General features: G+C 40.3%; 1 protein-coding gene across 2 annotated transcripts in view; it reads left to right on the forward strand.

Annotated features, from left to right (window-relative positions):
• The window catches only part of LARGE1 (LARGE xylosyl- and glucuronyltransferase 1), a 280,592-nt gene that overhangs the window by 234,246 nt on the left and 24,241 nt on the right, over nucleotides 1–22,105 (forward strand). For both annotated transcript variants that reach the window (XM_085227448.1, XM_085227456.1), the window contains 2 exons: nucleotides 1,009–1,134; nucleotides 11,041–11,196. In XM_085227448.1, the coding sequence (XP_085083574.1) occupies nucleotides 1,009–1,134; nucleotides 11,041–11,196 (282 nt within the window). The remainder of the gene's footprint in view (nucleotides 1–1,008; nucleotides 1,135–11,040; nucleotides 11,197–22,105) is intronic.

Here is a 22,105-nt window from a genome sequence, read left to right on the forward strand (position 1 = left end):
AGAAGCTGAGGCTGAGAAAAGAAATAGTGCACCTACACACAGAAATGCATATTTACTCTCTTTGTGATTCCTGCCAACTCCACATATTAAATCCAGAAGCCCTATTAATGTAGTACTGGACCTGTACCAATAAGTCCCGCTCAGCAGCTTGAATATATTAACTCAATACAGCGTCATATTTAGATATTTCTACTGCTTCTGAGCTACATCTGGCTCATGATCAGTCACTGCTAAGTAGGCATGGTGCTTATTGTACACACAGAGATGTATGTATGTTTACAGTATCCCTACAGGTTGATCAGAAAAAGCTAGTGAAGTTCATGCAAATGATTCCTGTGATTTCGTTGTCTTTCCAGTAAGGTCCTGAATCACTAATACATGTATAGCTAATATGTGGTGGGACTGAATTTCACAGAATGTACCATGGTTGTTTACATCCCAACCTAATGCTTAACTACAAGATTGCAATTGTGTCTTTTCTTCTCCAGCTGGATAGCTGCATAAAGTGGTCCTTTTGGCACATGCTATTCTGCAGGTCTTTCCTACATGCCTTTTCAGTCAAATACCTGGGATAGTTGTTGCAACAATAAAGGATTAGCTAAAATCCCACATAATAATTCTTATTGAATCAGTGACACCTCCAGGATCACTTTCATTCCCTTTATATGATACAGTACTCACTAACAGCAGGCAGTTTGACATTTACTGTGTATTATGCTCCCTAGCGACTAGAAGAGGAGCCATGTCTCTTGCTTGCAGCACACAGTACACATTCTGAAAACTTTGCTGGAGTCCAGAGAGAACTTGTTCCTCCAGTTCAGATCTACCTGTCACCCCTTAGGTTGATAACATGTTTCAAGAAAAAAGAATCATGAAGCAGGTTTTACAGAGCTCAGCTCACGACCACTTGCATTTCTGTCTGTGTGGGGAAGAAAGTCAGTTCAGGGGGAGCAACCACCTTACTGTAGAAAGAACATACACAACTGTCTCTTGGTTTCTTTCTACTAGGATATCTTCAATGCAGTCATCAAACAAAACCCCTTCCTTGTCTACCAGCTTCCATGTTTCTGGAATGTGCAGCTGTCTGATCACACCCGTTCCGAGCAGTGCTACAGAGATGTGTCTGATCTGAAGGTATGTTTTACAAGAGTTTGGATGGGTGGGATCGTTCAAAATACAGAATAAAGAACACCACTTGATGGAAAGACAAAGCTCTTTTCACAGAAGGGAAACAAGAATATACAGCTTATGAGGGCACCCAGACAAGGACAGTAATTGTCACCTTAGCTTTGTGAGTTTTGACTGCTAAAAAAGTAAGGTTGGATGCTACTTCAGGGTTTTGCAAGTTGTAGAGTGATCACTCCACATCCTGTGGAGTGATAACAGAAGTGTACGATATGAACTCCAGATACTGGATGAATGTAGAGAAGCAATCTCCCTGGACACACTTATTCCAAAAGCTGGACTTTCCAAGAGACAAAAGATATACCCTCTGGTGTAATTGGCCTATCAAAGATGGTTGTTACTCTTTGAGTTTCATAGATAAAGTCAATCATCTATTATTATATGGCCCACAGAAGACAGCTTTTAAAATTAGATTGGTATACTAATCAGTAAATGTTTTATGATAGGTCTTTGTAGGTCAGGATTGACATAGAGACTTAAAGCTTTGTGATCTAATGCCTTGTAACAAGATGCTGGTCAAAATCCTAATCCTGTGCTCATGTTCAGAATCATGTATGGGAGCAACTGCCAGGTGTATAACATCAATTGCTTGAAACGAAAGAAGAGAGATGTGTTGGCAGCGAAAACATTTTCAGAAAGATCTGTTTTAGAAAAATATAATTCCTTTATGGGAGATGTACAGTATTTTTCTGTGAATTAGGATCTTATATTAAATAATATAATTACCTGTGACAGCCAGAGTGGGATTCAGCACCGGGTTGAGATGTATACATTTACATTAGAAAAAGATATTGACACTAATTACTAAGGCATGGTTCAATTGCTTAATACAGTTTGAGTCACCATAGATGTTCTTCCAACACTGTGGGACTGGCAGATACAGCACAGGCGTAAAAGAGACAGAAGTTCTTCTGGCAAAGCAGCTGTTAGGCAGGATAATCATAAGGTGCTTCTGTGTTACTAGACATCTGTATGGAGGCAATTGAACTGTGCTATCCATCAAGGTTGTTGGAGAGTGCTTCAGCTCACCTCAGAGTAGCCATCTGATGATTAATGAGGCAAATCACTCTTTAGACTTCAGTGATTGTATTGACTAATTCCCATCAGCTATGGGACATCCAGCTCATGTGTAACACTTACATGTAATCTTTTAACAAAAGTTTCTTAAAAATAAATTGAATCCTTTCTTCATTATTAAGAAAATTGTTTACCAATACAATTTAGGCTTGGTTGTTTATTTACTGTATTTATTTATTATATAACACTATCAGTTCCATTGCAGCATAGGCAGTGAAGTCTGTGGTGCAAAATATTCTCCACTAGCCTAAGTTACTTAACTCAGCAAGGGGTGCAGACACACAAGCAATTTCTTCAGCTGAATTGAACTTATTCACACCACTAAAATTAGTCATATCCCGTAAGTGCTGTGCTGAATTGAGGCTGAAATTCTTTGCTTTAGGAGAGAGGCAGAGCCTTTTGTAACACATGCAAACCCCACTGATTTCAGTGAAGCTCTCCCCATACTCAGCTGTTACAGAAGTGGCCATCAAGTCATGTTCAACTGTGATATGCATTTTTTTATGGTATGAAGAACTTTAAGGTTGTGAATTTGCATTATGAAATTTAATAGATTTCTAGTTCTAAAACAAATTGGGCTGTTTTGGTATGCAGTCTTCTCAAATAAACAACAAATGTCTTTAGTCCACGTTAGAAAATGTGCTCTTAATATCAGAAAATTTAATCAGTTTCCACAGTATTGAATCTAAGTAGCATGACACAATGTATTTGGCACATCTTGTATTTCACGGTAAGACTGGAGTTGAAAACAAGGTAGGAAAAGCCTCCAGAGGGAGAGGGGGAGAAAGACAGATTGTAAAGTTTGTACTTGAGAATTAAGAAGGATAGCATAGGAAAGACGGAAATGCAGAGAGAGGTTTATATTCTAAGGCAAAACTGGCCCAGTCAAGTATGCTTCAATCTGATCAGACCCTATTGCTCACGTCAGACTGAAAAGGTACTGATTTAATTCCATCTGGTCTCAAAGCCCATGGGATTCAAGGATTTGTCTTCTTCTGCACACAACATTGTTTTAAATTAACTTAGACCCCCAGGGCTGGCTCTTCAAGTGTACACATACTTCTTTGCTGCTACACAAACCAGGCTGGCCAGCATGCTTTTTAGAGGTCTATGAAGTACTTGAATATTTCACAGTATATAAAGAGAATTCCAGTCACTTTTTTTCTTCCTTTTAAGATAGTCTTCATTAAAATGGATCAGTATCAATTTTAACATTTTTTTAAACTTCTCTTATGTTCGAGAAGGTCAGATGTTTGACTGCTGCTGAACTCTACTTTCTTGCTGCAGTTTGGCAGCATATACAAATCTGGGAGAACTTGCATATGGTAGTCTTTCAGAGAAGGCATAAGAGGAACAGAAATTGCTAATCAAGTTTTGCATTGTTAGCAATGACTAATTTTAAATCCATCTAAAACAACATTAAAATAAGACCACTTCAGTATTTTTGTTTGTCTAAATGCTTACTTACCTCCTTTGTCACACTGTATAGTGCTAGACAGAGTGCTGTATACAAACAGGCTGAAATCTGTGGGCTTTGTTCTTCTGTCGCATAAAGAACCACAGCTTACATGAAAAAAAAGGAATTATGCATTTAAAAACATTCCTTTCTTCACTCTGAGGACAGGCACCTGTTTGAAGTTGCTTTGCTTCAGTGTGTGGCAACCCTTCCCACAGAACTAGATGATCTTTTAGGGCCCTTCTAACCCAAGTCATTCTATGTATGATTAGAAAACAAGAGGAGGTTAAGAAGAAGCAGATGCCCTTTAATTCTTCTCTCCATCCAAGCCAGCTTCAGTCTCTGAAGATCAGAGATGTCTGGTTTTGCATGGCGTTTGTTGCACCTTGGGAGAAACACTTCGGAGTTGCTATTGAACACTGGCCAAAAGATACGTGTAGGCATCCTCTGTCAATCTTGCCTCATTTATCAGCTCCTCACTTGGTCTGCAGTAGCCCACAGTGCCAATGGACAAAACATGTGCACTGCTGGACAGCAGCGATCTGTCCGGAACTGAGTTTCATTTATGCATCTTTTTCTGGATTGGCTCATCTTTGCTTTCCTTTTTGATTAATAGTTTTTTCCTGTCTGTAAGGAAATCTCAATTACTGTGATTTGGCACAAACCAAATAGCAAGAAAAATCCTATGAAAGACGGTAATGAATTGTGATGCTTCTGACAATGAATCATGACCTCATTGAATGAGTCAGTCATCAAGTCTGGTTGTCAAGGATACAGATGCAGATACACACACATAATGGGGTAATTCGCAATCACAAAAATTGGAGGCTGGGAGTATATCAAATTATTAGAATTTACTCCCCACAAGATAGGTAAGTGCTTTAAATCCTGTTGATTGCTTTTGAAGACAGCTTTAAACACAACTGATATCGAATTAGGAGGTAGATATAAAATTAACCTCATAAAATGCCCCTCTCTGAAAGTATTTCATATGATTTACTGTGCCTTTCCCAGGTACATATGCTGTACTAGAGCAACTTTATGACATTGCCTACAAAACTTTACACAGTTTCTTGTCCATAACCCAAATACATCACTTTTGATCTGCCTCAAACATGACCTATTGCACCTCCCTATGTTCCAGTCCCTGAGCCACCCCCCATGCTGTCCAAGCACCTCAGCACTGATCTGCAGCAGCTCTGGCATTCTGCTGTCTTGCACCTTTTAATGCCAGCCAAGAAAGAGCTACACTGAGAAGAGCAAAGGGCCAAGAGGGGTAAACAGCCATCCCTTGTATGAACACTGTAGTCAGTAGGGTGATTCTGCTCTGCTAAACAAGGAGCACTGACATATTGTGGAAGTACATTTAAGGTGTTGCTGCAGTCAGGAGGCCTCTTATTAAGCATCATTATAGGCATTGGAGGGAGAGCTGCAAACTCTTTGAGGACAAACTGAGAATTCTGAAAACTATAATGCAAGGACAGTGCTTCTCAGGCAGCTTAGGCAGCAAGCCAGGAGGCAAAAAGTAATCCCTGGGACCATGGAAAGCAAATCAGGCAGGACAGGGATTTGAATCCCGCATCTGAAAGCAGTGCCTACATCTCTGGGTTGCTGCTCAAAAATGAGTCTCTTCTACTTTTGTACTTCGTATATCTCACCTTGGAAACCTCTGAAACCTCCCTGATGATATTTCTGTGAAGCATTTGACACTTTGTGGAAATATCATGTTGGAATTTTTTGTGTCTTTTTTTTTTGTTTGTTTTCTTTTTGTTTGTTTGTTTTGTTTTGTTTTTGTTTTTGTTTTTAAATAAAATGTTAATTTCTGATAAAAACACAGTTTAACATTTCCAGGCATCTCTACCCCAGGCATTGGTTTAATAGGTATTGCTTGTTTGCAGTGTGGCTTGGGGCACATTCAAACAAAACTTCTCAACAGTATGTACCTGAAACAAAAACCTAGTGAGACAACATTACAATGACATATATAAGTGGCTGTACTATGCAGAATTGCTTATCACTTCTGTTGATTTCAGTGGGAACTGTCTGGCTGCCTAAAAAAAGAATCTAGTTTTTGAGCAGGAAAGCCATCCGTCTACAGAAATCTCTTTTACTTATTTACCTAAATAGCAATGTGCTTATGGGCTTAATTAATATCTGTTCAGCACTTTGCAAAAATAAACCTCTTCAGGCTTAAATTTAGGCTTAATTAATTCTTTCTTTTCCCCCTTCAGCATGGAAGGTAGGTACAAAGCCGGGGAAGGGCAGAGAAGGTATCTTGTATTCTCTGGTGTCCTAAGAGCTGAAGTAGAGTATCAAGATCTGTCTTTAGGTAAAAAAATGGAAGGGATTGTGGTTAAGGAAACATTTGGCCAAATATTTCTTTTGTAGATAGAAGATGCTATGAGGGAAAAATGGATAAAGAACATTATAGAAATAATGTTACATTGAAGCTTATAGCCTAGTGCTTTGAATGTCAGATTGGAAAAGTTTAATGTCTCCAAAGAGAATAATGTGTCTGGAGAGTAAGGAATTTTTCTGGAATGTCTTTTTTCAGTATATTTCAGTGCAGATAACTGACCTTGGAGCCTTCTTCTGTACTCTGTCAGTGCGTACCACCCCCAGTTATTTTTCATCTCAGATCCCACTGGCAGTCTATGAGACAGCAATTGCATCATCATTTGAATGCTTTGAGTCAGAACCTGGTAAATAAATGGGAACTACCAGTTCAGCTTTGTGTTTTTCACTAGGTAATAAATGGATGGAAGTATTCCAGAGTCTGGCTAAGTGAAATCAGTGAATGGTAACAGTTGTTGATTAACTAGTATTATATGAATGGAAATGTAGATAGTGTCAAGTTGCTTAATGACAACTAACCAAGTGTTAAATAGATGTGGAACTTTAAGCTCTGATCTCTCAGTACTTAAATAACTAAATGAAGATTAAAGAGTGTATTTTTCTTAGTTCCTAGAAGCCTTGATCAGGGTAGGAAGGATGCATGGGACAGCCTGAGGGCTAGCGCAGTGCTTGAGTTGTCCACCCAGATAATGGCAGGGGCATTTCACATGTTCCAGGTGCAGTTTTCTCTGTAAGCCAGCAGAGGTTTGGAATAGCATGGAAACTAAGAGGGAAAACAGAAGAAGAAATAAATGCAGCATTACTGTGTTATTTGGTCTCAGAAAGGGGATGTTGTAGTAATGAGATTTTTAGTTTCTAGATTCACTTTCTCTTTTTAATGTTGGGATAACACTTACTCAGTCTGCAAATAAAGTGGATTCCTAGTTCGATTCTTTTTCTTCTGATTTCCCTGTAGTCTCTTTCAAACTGATTTTTTTTTCTTCAATCAATTCACTGTTTCCTGCTGTAAAGTTTCTAACGTAACAACCTTAGTTTTACTTGAGCAGGCTGTTGTTCTCATCATGTCACTGATGCCTTTGGCAGCCCAACCAAGGATGTCTTGGCCTGTACAACTTGTGGTGTGGCTGATTGTATGGTGGACCAAACCTGACAGCTACAGACAGAGCTCAAGGTTATTTTGTGAGCTAACAGAAAAAAAAAAAAAAGAAAGAAAAAAAAAAAGAACATGGCCTTCAAATGTATTATTATATATCAATAGTTAAGAATCTTATTACCTTCTGAAACCTGCTGTTCTTTTCGTGCTTTCATATAAGACATAATGTTTCTCTAATCAGATTACATTTGAGTAGTATCCTGCTCTTTTACTAAACTTGTTTTCTGGTTTTTCTACCTCAGGTCATCCAGATGGTTGCATAGTTCCTTCATGTTCTTTAGCTGCATTGACATATTCTGTCTTTCTTGATTAAAAAATCTGCTTTTCTAGGCAGTCATCAGCTCCATTCAGCTTCCTTCAGTTCACTCCAAGCTCCCCTGACATCTGTACACATGTGGCATCCTGACACTTTTCAAATCTGATCAGATCTGAACCACCAGCTAGGCCCCTGACACTTAGCAGATTTTGCACACGCAACAGACTTGGAAGCAGAGCAGCAAACAGACTCTGCACTGACAACTGTGATTGTCTGGCTTTGACATCATCCCCCACGCAACTTGGTAGAGGCATCAACACTGGAATTTGGCTATGATTTGACATGGTATGTAGTGATGGGAAATCTGTGCAGCACTGGGGAGCCTGTCCCAGAACATGAGGGCTGCTCCGAAAGTAATCCCTCCTATGTTGTGATGTTGGCCCACGATTCCATAGGCGGATGTTGGTGGGATGGCAGTAGAGGCTGAACCTTTCCAACAATATTCCGTTACATTTTGTTGCCATGTGACAGATGGCAGCTGAGGGGCAGTCTGACAGAATGGTGTCTGACAGAGAAACCCATATGGAGCAAAGGTGTGTCACTGAATCCCTCCATGGGGAAAAAATGATGTTCATCGATGCTTGCTGAATGTTTATGGAGATCAAACAGTGGATGAGAGCACAGCAAGCGGTGAGTGGTGCGTTTCAGCAGTGGCAGCAGTGACAGTGGTCACCTCCACTTGTGCAGATTGTTACAAGCAAGGCATGCAGGCTCTTGTTCATCGCCAGTGAAAATGCATAGCTAATGTGGTGGCTGTTGAAAACTAGCATTTTGTAACTGAGAATTTGTTCTATCAAATAGTGTTATTGTGCTCTTTGTACCCGTTGTAGTTTCCATGGAAATAAATAGGAGGTGTTACTTATCAGAGCGACCTATTTAGTTATTGAGTTTATCATCATTAGCTGTTTCTGTGCTCTCAATCCCTGGTGGGAGTGGTCGGAGAGCTCAACAGGGCCATAGGGTGCTCATGAAGACATCCCAAAGAAAATTCTTATAAACTGTAAGTTTAAAAGGGAGAATAGACCAAAGATTATCTTAGCAAGCATTTTAGTTCAATTTTCTAGCTTTTCAGTGTTATTTGATCCACTCCTGAAGAAGAGCAAGTTACCAGCAGACTGACAATTTCCCTTCAAGGTTTGTTTGAAAAAGTGAATCCTAGTACTGTGCAAAACTGTCTAGCAGCCCTTTAGGTTCATTCAGTCCTATGCTTACATTTGCCTGCCCTGAGGTAGGATTCAGTCACTGAGATTCTTTGCATATGTTCTGTGTGTTTTTCTGCATTTAAATATTGAATATTTAAAGTTCTTCTCAAAGAAGAGAGGTTTTGAACATCTGTCACCATGACTTTATGCCTTATCCCAGCCATGCCAGTTAAAGCTCTTTTTGTTTCTGTATTGTTCTGTATTGTTCACAAACACTGCATCAGAATAGTTGACAATTAAGGCAAAATTTTGAATGTGCATACAAATGTAAAAGTAGCAAAGAACATAGCATTACCTGAGGAAAATATCTATACCAAGTATATTTTGTCCAAATTTACGGTGTTGATGCATTGGTGGTAGGTGGATGGTTGGACTAGATGATCTTAGAGATCTATTCCAACCTTAATTATTCTATGATTCAATGATCATTATCTTGATTGAACATGTTCCTATAATAGAATAAATTGATGTGACTGTTGCTGAAACAGTGTTGTTTCCCTATAATTTTCTGTTACTGTATGTATTGCATCCTAGCAGCTTCAGTAGTAAAATCCTAGGAAGGGATAAAGCGTTCCACACTGGGAAAAAATTTCATTTGTGTTGGCTGTATAGAGGAGAGCACTGTGAGTTGGTTTTCTTTGTGTTCCAAATATTCAATAAAGAGGCTGTCTTATTTGCTGAAGTTAGTGCAGGCAGAACTCAGGCGACGTCCTGTTCTTTCCACCTGCAGATCACTCATTCAGAAGCAGAGAGTGTGTTTTAAGAGGGCTCCCTGCTCCTGCCGAGCTGTTTTGCTGACACTGAGGGGAGCATGCTCACCTGCTCGGGGCTGCTCTGTGCTTCTGTGCCCACTGCCTCCCCCAGCTGCGATGCACAGAGCAGAGCTGACCACCCCGCGGCTCTGTGGCTGTGTGAGTGATGCGGTGCCTCCATGCAATTAACTTAATGCGTTCAGAGAACCTCCAGAACTCCTCACTTGGAAATGTTCCCGAGGGAGATGGATTTTTTTAATCTCTTTAGAAGTCATAGGAATAAAACTGAATACAAAGCACTTGCTTGGTTTTTTTTGTGGGTTTTGTTTTGTTTTTCCTTATGTTTTTTTTTTTTTTTTTTTTTCCTTATGCCTAAAATACAGCCTCTATAAAACGAAAACATTCCTTCAAGGTAGTTTTGGCTCCTTCGTAGTTTTTCCTTAGGGTCCCATTCTTGTTCACACTGTCAGAGCGCGCTGCAAAGTCGCCTAGTTGTAAATGGGAATTGGACCCTTTATGTCAGCATTAGAGTTAAAACTAGGCCAGTGTGAGAGTCATCTCCCATTAAAAGAGCTTAAATACATGCTGGAAATAGGAATTCCAAGGGTGAAGCATTGTACTGCACCACTATATTATATGATGCAGCTGAGATCAGCCTTGTTTAAATGAAGCAGTGGCATGAAGGAAACCAGATTAAATTCAGTCCTCTTTGAAGGGTATACATGCATGCAGGAACTCATCTGAGGCTTTTTCTCCTCAGTACCTAATGACAGAAGAGCTTACCTAACCTGAAACAGTGAATCAATCAGTCATATGGAAATCTGAGATTAATATTTAATACCAAAATCCACGTGTCCATGCTCAAAGAGTCTCTTCCCTGTCAGGTTTGTGGTAGACCTGTGGCAGAGTTCATGCCATGCTGCATCATAACCTACAGCTGTACCCCAACTCATTTGTACGGGTTGTCATATGGAGAGTTCAAAAGAGAATCATCAATATGTGGTAAAGCCTACATGCTGAAAAGACATTGTGGTTGAGGGAAATGGGATTTTTCAGTCTGGTGAAGAGGAGGCTGAGGGGAGATCTTTTTGCTCTCTACAGTGACGTGAAAGGAGCTTGTAGCAAGATGTGGGTTGGCCTCTTCTCCCAGGGAACAGTGATAGGATGAGAAAGAATGGCCTAAAGTTGTGCCAAGGGAGGTTTAATTTGGATAGTAGGAACAGTTTCTTCTCAGGAGTGGTGCAGCATAGGCACAGGCTGCCTGGGGAGGTGGTGGAGTCACTGTCCCTGGAGGTATTCAAGAAACATGTGGATGTGGCACTGAGAGACATGGTCTAGACTAATATCAGGCATGACTAGATGTCTGGACTAGATGATCTTAGTGGTCTTTCCAACCTTAATGATTGTATCATTCAGTGATTCTGTGATGCAGTTTTGTGGTTTTTCTTTGATTTTAAGTGGGCTCTAAACTAAACGCAAAAAACCATGGGCACTGCCAATTTGTATTCTAACAGCAGGCTGCGTTTTCTCTTTTTCCTTCTGAGGTGATTCACTGGAACTCGCCGAAGAAGCTGCGAGTGAAAAACAAACACGTGGAGTTTTTCCGCAACCTCTACCTGACATTCCTAGAATATGACGGGAACTTGCTGAGACGGGAACTCTTTGGCTGTCCCAGCGAGGCAGATGTTAACAGTGAAAACGTAAGTGGCACGTTGAGGGCTTGACAGTTGTAAAGAGAGTTTCATACATAGCACGAGCTACATGAAAATCTGGAGAATTGGCTGTGGAAGTAGGGACTCGGGAGAATTGAGGTCAGTGCTCATATTCCAAGAGTGATGCTGTGCAAATCATTTAATCTCTCTGTGCCTCAGTCCCTTCCCTGTAAAACTGTCATATTAATCTTGCCTTTCCTCTGTTGTTTTTGTTTTGGTGGTATTTTTGGCTGCCTTTTTATTAAAAAAAAATCCCCATAAAGCTAAGTTCACAAATTGAAAATGAGGATTTGGGCTCTTAATTCCATTAGGCAGTTCTGCAGATCTCATCCTTAGACCTAAAACTTTCCAAGAGAAAGCATTGTTTCTTGCTGTGTTTGTTCAGCATAAGACAATGTTGACTTTGGTTAGTAGATACTAATGCACAAATAATGAAGAGAAAATGAAAATACCAAGACTGCTGGGTTAGGTCTGTGAGTTTTTGCCGTACTGTAAATTGTAGAATGAGTTAATAATTCAGGGTACACATAGGCAGTGAGACTGAGTGAGTTCTTTCTGCCCCAACTCTAACAAAGCACAGCAGCATTTAAGTGTATCTGCATAAAATTTGCAATCAGAACCTTTCAGATGAAACAAATCCTTTGAAAATGGTTGAAATCAAGGATGTTTACATACAGATGTTCTTAAGTATGTGTGTGCCTTAGTACATATAGTTCCAGTATAAGAAACTGTTATTTGAAACACACACAGATGCATATGAACTCCTTGTGTATAATGTGGTCTGTGGAGATTCTAGACCAAGTATCAATTTTGACTGTGTAGCCTGAAAGGAAATACAAAAAAACCCTGCATCATTTTATATTATCTTAAAGGAAAAAAAATACATAATTATCTAAAAAGTTAAAAATTCTCTATATAAAAATCACTATCTTGTACGCATTAGCAGTTCAGAGGTAATTAGTGATGTAGCATCGTTGAAGCTCCATTTTGTCTGTGACCACAGGAGCTGCCAGCCCTAGTTTTCTGTCTGTAGCACTCAGAGATTGGATGGATCTATTTTAGCCCAAGGCAAGGCTTCCCAGATACTCATTCAGCCTTCCCTCAGTCTTCTGAAAGAGGTGGGAAAATGATGAAAAACTGGAGATAAACATTAACTCAAGGAGACTGAAACAGACAAAAGAGAGAAAGTGCACAGCAAGAGTGAAAACACACGGAGAAAGAAAATCCTCTGGAAGAGTGAGAGGCTTTTAGAGAATCAAGTGAACTGAATGTAATAAAAGATCACTAAGAGGCTGATGGCCAGAGACATCAGGATACAATAGATGGAGTAGAGGGTTGGAGATATTGAAAATAAAGACAATGAAACAAAACGCATCTTCATCATGTTTTAGTATGCAGGTTAAAATTATTCTGAATTTGCAGCTATGTGTGTTAGAAGAGCAGGAATTCAGTCACAGATTTGTTGCTGTATTTTCCAGAGCTCTGTAAGTCCTTAAACATAGAATCATAGAATGGCTTGGGTTGGAAGGGCCCTAAAAGTCACCCAGTACCAACCTGTCTGTCATGGGTAGGGCTGCCACCCACCAGATCAGGCTGCCCAAGGCCCCATCCAACTGAACCTTGAACACCTCCAGGGATGGGGCATCTACAGGTCCTCTGGGCAGCCTGTGTCAGTACCTCACCACCCTCTGAGTAAAGAGTTTCTTCCTAACATCTAACCTAAATTTCCCCTCTTGTACTTCAAAGCCTTCCCCATTGCCTTATTGCTTTCTGTTCAAAATGTCAATTCCCCTCCTGCTTATAAGCTTCCATCAAGTACTGGAAGGCCACACTGAAGTTTTCCCAGAACCTTCTCTTCTCCAGACTGAACAAGCCCAGCTCCTTCAGACCTTCATCATAGGAGAGGTGCTCCAGCACTTCTGATCATCTTCATGGTCCTACGCTGGACACTTTCCAACAACTCCACGTCTTTCAGTACTGTAGCTGGGTCTTTATGAGGACAAAGTAGAGGGGGACAACCACCCCCCTCTCCCTACTGCTACCCCTCCTTTGATGCAGCCCAGGATATTGCTGGCCTTTTAGGTTGCAAGTACACACTGCTGGGACATGTCCAGCTTTTTACCCACCAGGACCCCCAAGTCCTTCTCCACAGGGCTGCTCTCAATGAGCTTGCACTTGAATTTGTTGAAAATCATTGGGTTCACATGGACCCATATCTCAAGTTTTCCAGATCTCTCTGGATGGCATCTTTTCCTTCTATTGTGTCAACTGCGCCGTTCAGTTTATTGTCATCTGCAAATTTGCTGAGGGTGCACTCAATCCCAGTGTCTTTGATAAAGATGAGTAAGTGCCACAGGCATGGATCCCTGGAGGACACCACTCATGACCGACCTCCACCTGGACGTAGAGCCTTTGAGCTCAGCCCTCTGGCTGCAACCATACAACCAATCTTTATCCACTGAACAGTCCACCCTTCAAACCCGTATTTCTCCAATTTACAGATAAGGATGTGGTGCAGGATCTTGTCAAAGACCTTGCAGAAGTCCAGGTAGATGACATCAGTTGCCCTTCCTTTGTCCACCGATGCTGTCACTCCATTGCAAAAGGCCACCAGATTGGTCAGGCACTGTCTGCCCTTGGTGAAACTGTGCTGGCTTTCTTGGATCACCTCCTCATTTCCCATGGGCCTTAACATCTCTTCCAGGAGGATCTGCTTCATGACCTTCCCAGGCACAAACATGAGGCTCACCGGTCTGTAGTTCTCTGGATTTTCCTTTCTCCCTTTCTTGAAAATGGGAATGACATTTCCCTTTTTCCAGAGGCCAGAGACTTCACCTGACAGCCAGGACTGGTATGGGGGAGAGCAGTTTGGCAACCACATCAGCCAGCTCCCTCAGGACACTGGGATGCGTGTTATCAAGCCCCATAGACTTGTACAGTTTGATGAGCTGGTCTCAGACTTCCTTCATTCTTACAGTAGAAGGTATTTTGCTCTCACGACTCCTGCCTAGAGGTTCAGGTACAGGAGAGATACGAGAAGCCTCACTGCCACTGAAGACTGAGGCAAAGAGGTCGTTGTGTACCTTAGCCTTCTCGATGTGAATTGTAGCCAGTTCTCTCTTCTCATTTATCAGGGGATTACACAGTCTTTGGTCTGTCTCTTCTGACCAGTATATCTATAGAGTCCCTTCTTGTTATTTTACACATCCCTCACCAAGCTTATTTCTGTCTGCACCTTGTCTTTCCTGATCCCATCTCTGCATGTCCAGACAGTATCGCTATATTCTTTCCAGGACGCCCACCCCTGCTTCCACTTCATTCCAGATGACGAGTTGTTGGGGAGCAATGCACACTGAATGTAAGTTCTTATTGCTGGAAATGGCTGTTGCAAAAGTTTAAAATGGCTCATTTTACTGAACTTGTATCTGGTTGACAGACACTGGAAATGACTAACTTCAATCCTGTTTCTTATTCAAGACAAGTAGAATGCAATATGGTGTATGGTATGGCTTCTGTCTGAATAGGAAATGTAATTCATTCTTCCTCTTATAAATTAAAAAAAAAAAAAAAGAGGATACTGGAAAAGATTGAGCTAGACGTACAAAAATATACGAGTCCTAACTTGCCAAAAGACACCAAAAAGTTAACAGCCTTCTATCACAACAATGAGACATAGAAAATACCTAACTTTGGATAGCTTAAGAATAGTCACTTAGGAGAACACGTTGTTTTTAATCAGTTGCCCTTGTTGTAAGCCCAGCTCAAAACTTGTCAATTTCCTTTTTTTTTTTAGAATACAAAAGGCAAGTTTTGGCTTTGATGTTATGAGACCATAAGAACAGGATTATCATGAAAACTTCTCTCTCCCTCTCTCACTCTGCTGTAGCACACACAGTGCCACAGATGTCCTATTAAAATACAGTGCATTCCCATGATGTATAGCAGGACAGTGTTCAGACGCAGAGCATCATGTAAGGTGAGCAGGGAGCCACTGTTTGTCATTCCTCATGGAACAAGGACTAGGGGACATGAAGTAGAAATAGCAAGTAGCAGGTTCAAAACAAAGCAAGCTATTTCACCCAAGATGCAATGAAGCTTTGAACAGGAAGTAATGTTGCTAAAAATACACCTATATTCAAAAAGTGACTCTTTGTGGAAACAAAATCAGTCAGGAGCTGTTAGGCTTTGGTGCAGGAAATCCTTACGCCCAAGTGCAGGACTGGAGGAGTGTTCTGAGAAAGCATCACCATGCACACACACTGTTTTTATACTCCTCTCCAGGCAGCACAGCAGGAGACAGGATTATGGGCTAGGTGTGGGCTCCCTTTAGCCTGACAAGATGGCAGATGTAGGGTTAGGATTCCTAAGTATTTATTTAATTAAAAAAAAGGCTGTAATTCTTGCAAAACCAAATATGCATAAGGTAGGAATTGTTATTTATGTTACAGCTGTTATTTTTTTTCTTTCTTCTCCAAATTGAAGGTAGCAACTTCAAAAGACAACTGGGCTTTATTGTGTTAAACATAATATAAGTGTAAACATTTGGGGCTGGAACTCAGTGATCCTTAAGGTCCCTTCCAACCTAAGACAAACTACAGTACTATGAAAAGTTGCTCCTTCATTTGACTGTGCTTCTCTGCACTGTGGACCAGTGGTCAGAATGCTGAAATACCTCTGCCAGTTTTATAATCAGAGAGAATTACTTAAGCACTAAATCCGCTGAGCCTTGCTGTGGAAGAAGCAGTGGCTTGTTAGGACGCTGTCACTCAGAATCTGGCTGTGGCAGAATGTGCCCTTAAGGTCTTGTTCCAATATGCCAGCCATTGCAGCTCTGCAGTTTAATATTTGTAATGATGTTTTATTTAGAGTGCAACCTGTAATTAAGGAATCTCATTTGTAATGCAGATATCTGGAAAATGTAAAAAGAAATGCAACAGTGGGCACCACTGGGCTGATTCTGTTGCTCTAAGGCCCTTTACACATAACTCTAAGGCCCCTTTACACTTCTCATCAGTATTGAGACAGACTTAAAATGAATGTAAATTATGTATCTTCCCTTTTTAAAGACTCTTTACAATGTCAGGGAGATGTAAAGAGGTATTAGTTTAAAAGGTAATCAGACGTTACATTAATCTGTCACTCTTTCCCTGGCTGTGTGCATGCATGTATGCTTGTATATACATGTCTGTATGTATTAATAGAGATTAGTACTCTTTTTTCTTTTTTTTTTTTTTTTAATGTTTTGTAAGGAAGTATAGTATCACACAACTGAATTTTTAGATGTCTAAAGTCAGTCTTTGGATCCCATACTGCACAGCACTGATCTCATTGGGCACTGATCTTCAGCTGCACCAAGCTGCGCTGTTAGTAGGTTCCAAAAAATTGCAAATAGGAACAAACAGAACAGATAGAGCTTTGAAAATGAAATATTGGAGGCAAAGAAATACAAATTCAAAAATGGAGAGACTCGAGTCATTTTTCTGTTTATATAAAATGTATAAAGATACAGGATAAAGTATATACATACTTTATCCTTTCACTGGAATATTGAAGCTGAAAGGTGCTGTGTGTTTCAGGAACATACTGAGGACAGGGATCTGGCATGTGCTCCTCGCTGCAGAGCATCACTCCGAATCCCCTTCATTCAGTATGTGCTAACATGGGATTACACAGAGCTGGCTCTTCTCTGCAGACTGGTATTACATTCACCTATTTGCCTTGTATGCAGATTCTGGATGGGAAATTCAAGTGCGAAATTCAGATTATGAACCAAATCCTCCTGTAAACACTGCCAATGACTGCAATGGCCTTTGAAGTGGGTCCTCAGCCATTCTGTTCTACATCTTCTGTGCTATTTCCCCTTCTTAGCCCTTTTTCCTTTGATGCAAGGGAGAAGATTTTAGGGAAATCCTCTAAATTAAATGTTTTCTATCGGCTTTTAAAGTAAAGCACAGCACTTCATTCTAAAGAACCTACCACAGCATCTAAAATACTTCAATGTGATCTTCTGCCTACTATCTCCGTAGTTGTGCTATGAGATACATCCTGTAATCCTGATTTTAGCACAGGCACACACACTCAACCTTTTAGCATTCTCATAAAACTCATTTCCTGCAGACAGCTTCTCACCAGGTGCTTCTGCCACAGCATTAAATCTGAAGGTTGAATGAGGTGTCCCCCATTACTGAAGCCTGTGTCCTGATCCAAAACCTAGAGCAAGATCAGTGGGAGCCTTATCACTGATTTCACTCAATTTTGAAGAAAAAGAGTAGATTACCGTTAGAGAAGGCTTTAAAAAAAATGAAGATTTGCTCCAGATTTCGTCCACTTTTTCATTTTCCCATTCAGAAGCACAAAGGGACAGCATAAAAATTCTTATTCTCTCTGAAAACACTTGCTTAGGTCCTAAATGTCTTCTAACTTATTTACTTTTTTGTATGAAACCACTGATTTTTAATATTAGCAAATGGCTCTGCATGCAATCCAGTAATATCCATCAGAAGAGCAGGAGATTGATGTGCTATGTAGTTTAAACTCTACTATGTACCACGTAATTTACACTCAACTAATAAATTCAGTGATTTTTGAAGGTCTAAAAAGGGCACATAAAGGGAGCTTCCAGGCCAGTAATTGGGTGCTGAACTTAAAATCAGACTCCTGCTGTTCCAAAGACTGACTTTGTTCCTGCAGTATTTCTACCTACTGCATCATTTGTAGGACTGGCATATAAAGGTACTGTTTTGTCATGTCATAGCCTTTCTCTAGTAATAACAGGTGGCTTATGGCAGTTTTGACAGAAAATCCTAACTTGCCCAGCTGTGTTGTTTCTATTATTAAAACTGTTATTATTATTAAATGCTGAGCTGGTAGCACATCCTTCTAGCTGCCAGAGACTTCCTGTTACACTGCTTTCAGCTGCTTACAGTATTGCTAGATGGGGGGAATTGTGAACTATGTTTCTTTTTGACGTGCTTGTATGTCTCTCTTTTCCTTCTCTCAATTTTTAAAGTGAAGCATGGGGAAAAGCATTGGGGGTTGCACACAGTGCAAGTTCAGATGACTTCTTCATGGAACTACTCCATAGTTCAGAGAAAGAACTGACATTTAGCAAGAGTGAACTTGGGGCCAAGAATGTGCCTTTTGCCAGGCTGCTGAAAATTTATTCAAATTATAGGGCTGAAAAATCCCCCTATAATATACGCACTCTCAGTTGTGCTTTGTATGCTAAGAAGGAGGCTAAGATCTCAGGAGACTCCTTTGGAACATGCATGGATATGTCTGATCAGATTTTAAATTTGCCAGTGCCACAGTGCAGTACACTGCAAGTGAGGGACCAGGATAAAGATGGGCATTTTCTGTGTTTCTTTCAGAAAGCTCAGTGTCAGGTTTTACCAAACAGTAGAGCTAAGAGCAGAACTCAGTGTGATCTCTGTTCTGAGAGAGATCCGTTAACCTCATTGCTGACCAGGCAATATGGAGGAAGAAAAAAATTAACTTTCACTTGTAAAGGGTTAAAATTCAGGTCAAAGGATCCTGTTGTGAGATACTGACACAGGCTGCCCAGAGAAGCTGTGCGTGCCCCATACCTGGAGGTGTTCAAGGCTAGGTTGGATGGGGCCCTGGGCAGTCTGAGTGGACTGGGACTGGGTGGGCTTTAAGGGCCGTTCCAACCTGAGCCACTTTGGGATTCTAGGATTCCATGAAAGGCTTAAAGAGAAGATTTACTGTAGACAGAAGTTCTGAGAGGGAGTACCAGGGATAGGAAGAGAAAAGGAGTGATGGGTGCCTCCAGGTGCAGTTTGCTGTCAAATTACTTGAACAAGGACTGTAGGGCTAGAAACAGGGCTGACATAGAATACACTATGGAACTTGCCATACAAGAAGGGCAGTCTGAGGAAACATGAGACTAGCCTGTCAAGGCACTGTGGTGCAAGGGAGGGCTATAAACAGCTCTGACAAGAATGGGTGTTGGGGACCTGGAGAAGGGAAATTCAGAAAACTACCTAGATCTCACAGCTGCAGCTGAGAATACAAGAAACTGAGAAGCTGAGAAACTGTACTTCGTATATGCCTAATTGTCATGTTAGGCATGCCAGGAATTTTTTGGGTTCTCAACTATGCTGATCATTCATAGTAAAGGTAAGCCATTACTTCTGTTTAGCAATAAGATTATCTATTTTATTTATTTGACAGCAAAATTCTTGTTAGGTAGGCTTGCTCAGACACTATACTTCTCTTTGTCCTAAGCACAGCTGTGTTTAATAGAAGGCTGAATTTGCCCCATATCAAATGTACAAAGTTTTATGACATGGGAAGAATAAAGGTTTCATTTGACATGGGATTAGTCAGGTTTTTATTACTAATTACCAGAGAAGCCAGAAGTACTTTATGTAGGTCATCCCAAACAACGCTCAGTAAGTGCTTTTTCCTCCTTACATCATCGTCTGTTTTTTTTGTTGTTGTTGTTGTTTATGCCATGCTAAAGGCAACAGCTAATTCACGCACTTTAAAAGTGCTAAACGTTGCAACACAAATTTCCTACTGGTGGGAACTGGGGCAGCTACACAGGAGGAAATGAAACTGCTGCATTTTATAGCAAGATTGTAGTTTCATCCTTAGCTGGTGTTGTTTTTCATCTCTCACTGGCTAAGCTGAGCTGATTTTCTGCTGTGAATTTTAACTGCACACACCTGGGAGAAGGAAAGATGATCTGAAAGTTAAAAGTTTTCATCTAAGCAGCTCAGTTTCCTGTTGTGTTAGCACGATATTTACTGAGTTGCTTAAGCTCATGTATTTTCACCTCACCTTACCCTCTCTTATGAAAGAGAGATGTCTGCATGAGAGGATTCATCCTCCTCCCAAAGTCTAAATAGCCTTCCACACACAAAACATTTTTTGTTCAGGTTTTTCTTGAATATCAGTAATCCCAAAGAAAATACTTCTGATCCTGGATGTTGAATCAGTCTAATTTGGGTTGAAATCCTTTAAGTTTTGGTGGAAAGTGAATTATTTCTGTGAGAGATGAAAAAACGAAGCTGATCATTGATGCATTTTCACTAGGAGTAACTAATTTGTAAGTGAAAGATACGTGCTATGTGCCATGTATCATATGGGTCTGTCGTCTGCCACATGCAGAGAAAGCACCCCTCAACACCTCTCAAACAAGTGCATTAGGCAGTTGGACTTGGTAAATGGTGAGGATTCGTGGTGGAGTTGAAAACCTTCTGGCCTGAGATCTAGCTGAGATCTGATCCCCTGCCACAGCTGGTTGCCTCTTTGCTTTGGCCTCGTGTATGCCATGGTGCTCTCTGCGTGCTGCCGTTTTTATGTCAGAAACAAGTACCATCATGTGCTAATGAAAGCACTTGCTGTTTTCCTCTACGATATTTCCTTAGAGAACATCTACTGCATATAGCCTGAAAAGAACATCGCCTTTCTACTGCAAGAATGTTTCCTTGAGGTGAAATTTCCCACATATGCAGTGGCAAGTAGCCTTCACACTGAAAATCTTGTAGAAGGAATGAAACTCATGCTAAGCAGGAACTTGCTTTTGAAAAAATGCATGCTGTTACTCTAAGAATGAGAAGTCTTCATTATATTAGGCATTTTCTTGTAAGTATAATGGAGAGACTCATAATGGGTATGCCATCTTTTTATCAAATCCAGCTGACATTAAGATCCTTATTTCGATGGCACACTGTGTTTAAGTAAGTGTCTGTTTGCATAGATCTGTCAGATCCCCATTATAAGCCCATTTTTTCATGAATGTATAATGTGGGAGGAAATCTTAAAGCAAGCTATAAGGTTTTTGTCCATAAAGAATGGATCCACACCATATACATACATATACATAGGTAAGATTGTATCAGTTGAGAAATATTATGTGATCACGTAACTGAAAAACAATATGAGGTAGCTTGTAAAGAGGTAACTTTAAAGTTATGTATGTGGCTATCTTAGACAATTCCTTGTATTTTGAATGTTGTTCATCCTTAACATTTTCTATTTAAAATGTGTCTGTAAAAATGGCACGCAGCTGTGTGTAGTAGGTATTTATAGACTGTCTCTCTTCACAGTAGAGATGTTGTAGCCTTTATCTGTGTGCATGACACTGGGAGTTTGTGATTGTATAGGCAGAGTAAGTGAAGACTGACAAAGCATTGGTAAAACAGATAAGCTAGATACACTGAAAGTCTTTCCATAAGAAAGGAAATGCTTGTATTCCCACTTCAGAATATGAACTTGAAGTACAAGAGTATTCCAATATGGGGTTTGTTGAAGATCTTGACATTTTACCCTGTATTTTCTTTAAGTCTCACACCTTAATATATGAAGTGCCTGCACAGCAATAACAAGAGTTTTGGCTTGGCTTAAAAGAGAAAAGAGTTAAGGAAAAAAACTTAAAAGAGTTGCCATTAAGTAAATTCAGTCTTGCAGAGACAACAAGGCAAGAATGGGTGGGAAATTTTTCTTTCCTGCTCTTACCTCCAAGAAAGTCATGCCAGAGAGCAATAAAAGAGCAATACTGCCTAAAAGAATGATGAAACTGATACCTTTGCACCTGCACAAGTGGCATAAGTATAAAAGAAAGAGATGCCCAAAAGAAAGGTTTTTGGTTTATTTTGCTATGACTCCAAAGGAAAGGTTTGGGATTTTTTTGGCTGTGACTTGTTTTATGCTGTGCAATCATTTGTTACACTAATAAGTATGAAGTGCACATGTGAAGTGCGCGTATTTCACTTAATGGAATTTTTTCCACTTTGTACCATTGTCAATCATCAGACAAGAGGCATATTCAAGTAACGAGCTGTCCATTTCTAAGGATCTGATGTTAAGGTCACTGGAGAAAAGAAAGGGGTTGATATTTGGCTATTTCTTCAACCTCAGAAACTGGCAG

Source organism: Meleagris gallopavo, chromosome 1 (assembly GCF_905368555.1).
Source record: "Meleagris gallopavo chromosome 1, MGAL_WU_HG_1.1, whole genome shotgun sequence".
In the NCBI taxonomy this organism is placed as follows: Eukaryota; Metazoa; Chordata; class Aves; order Galliformes; family Phasianidae; genus Meleagris; species Meleagris gallopavo.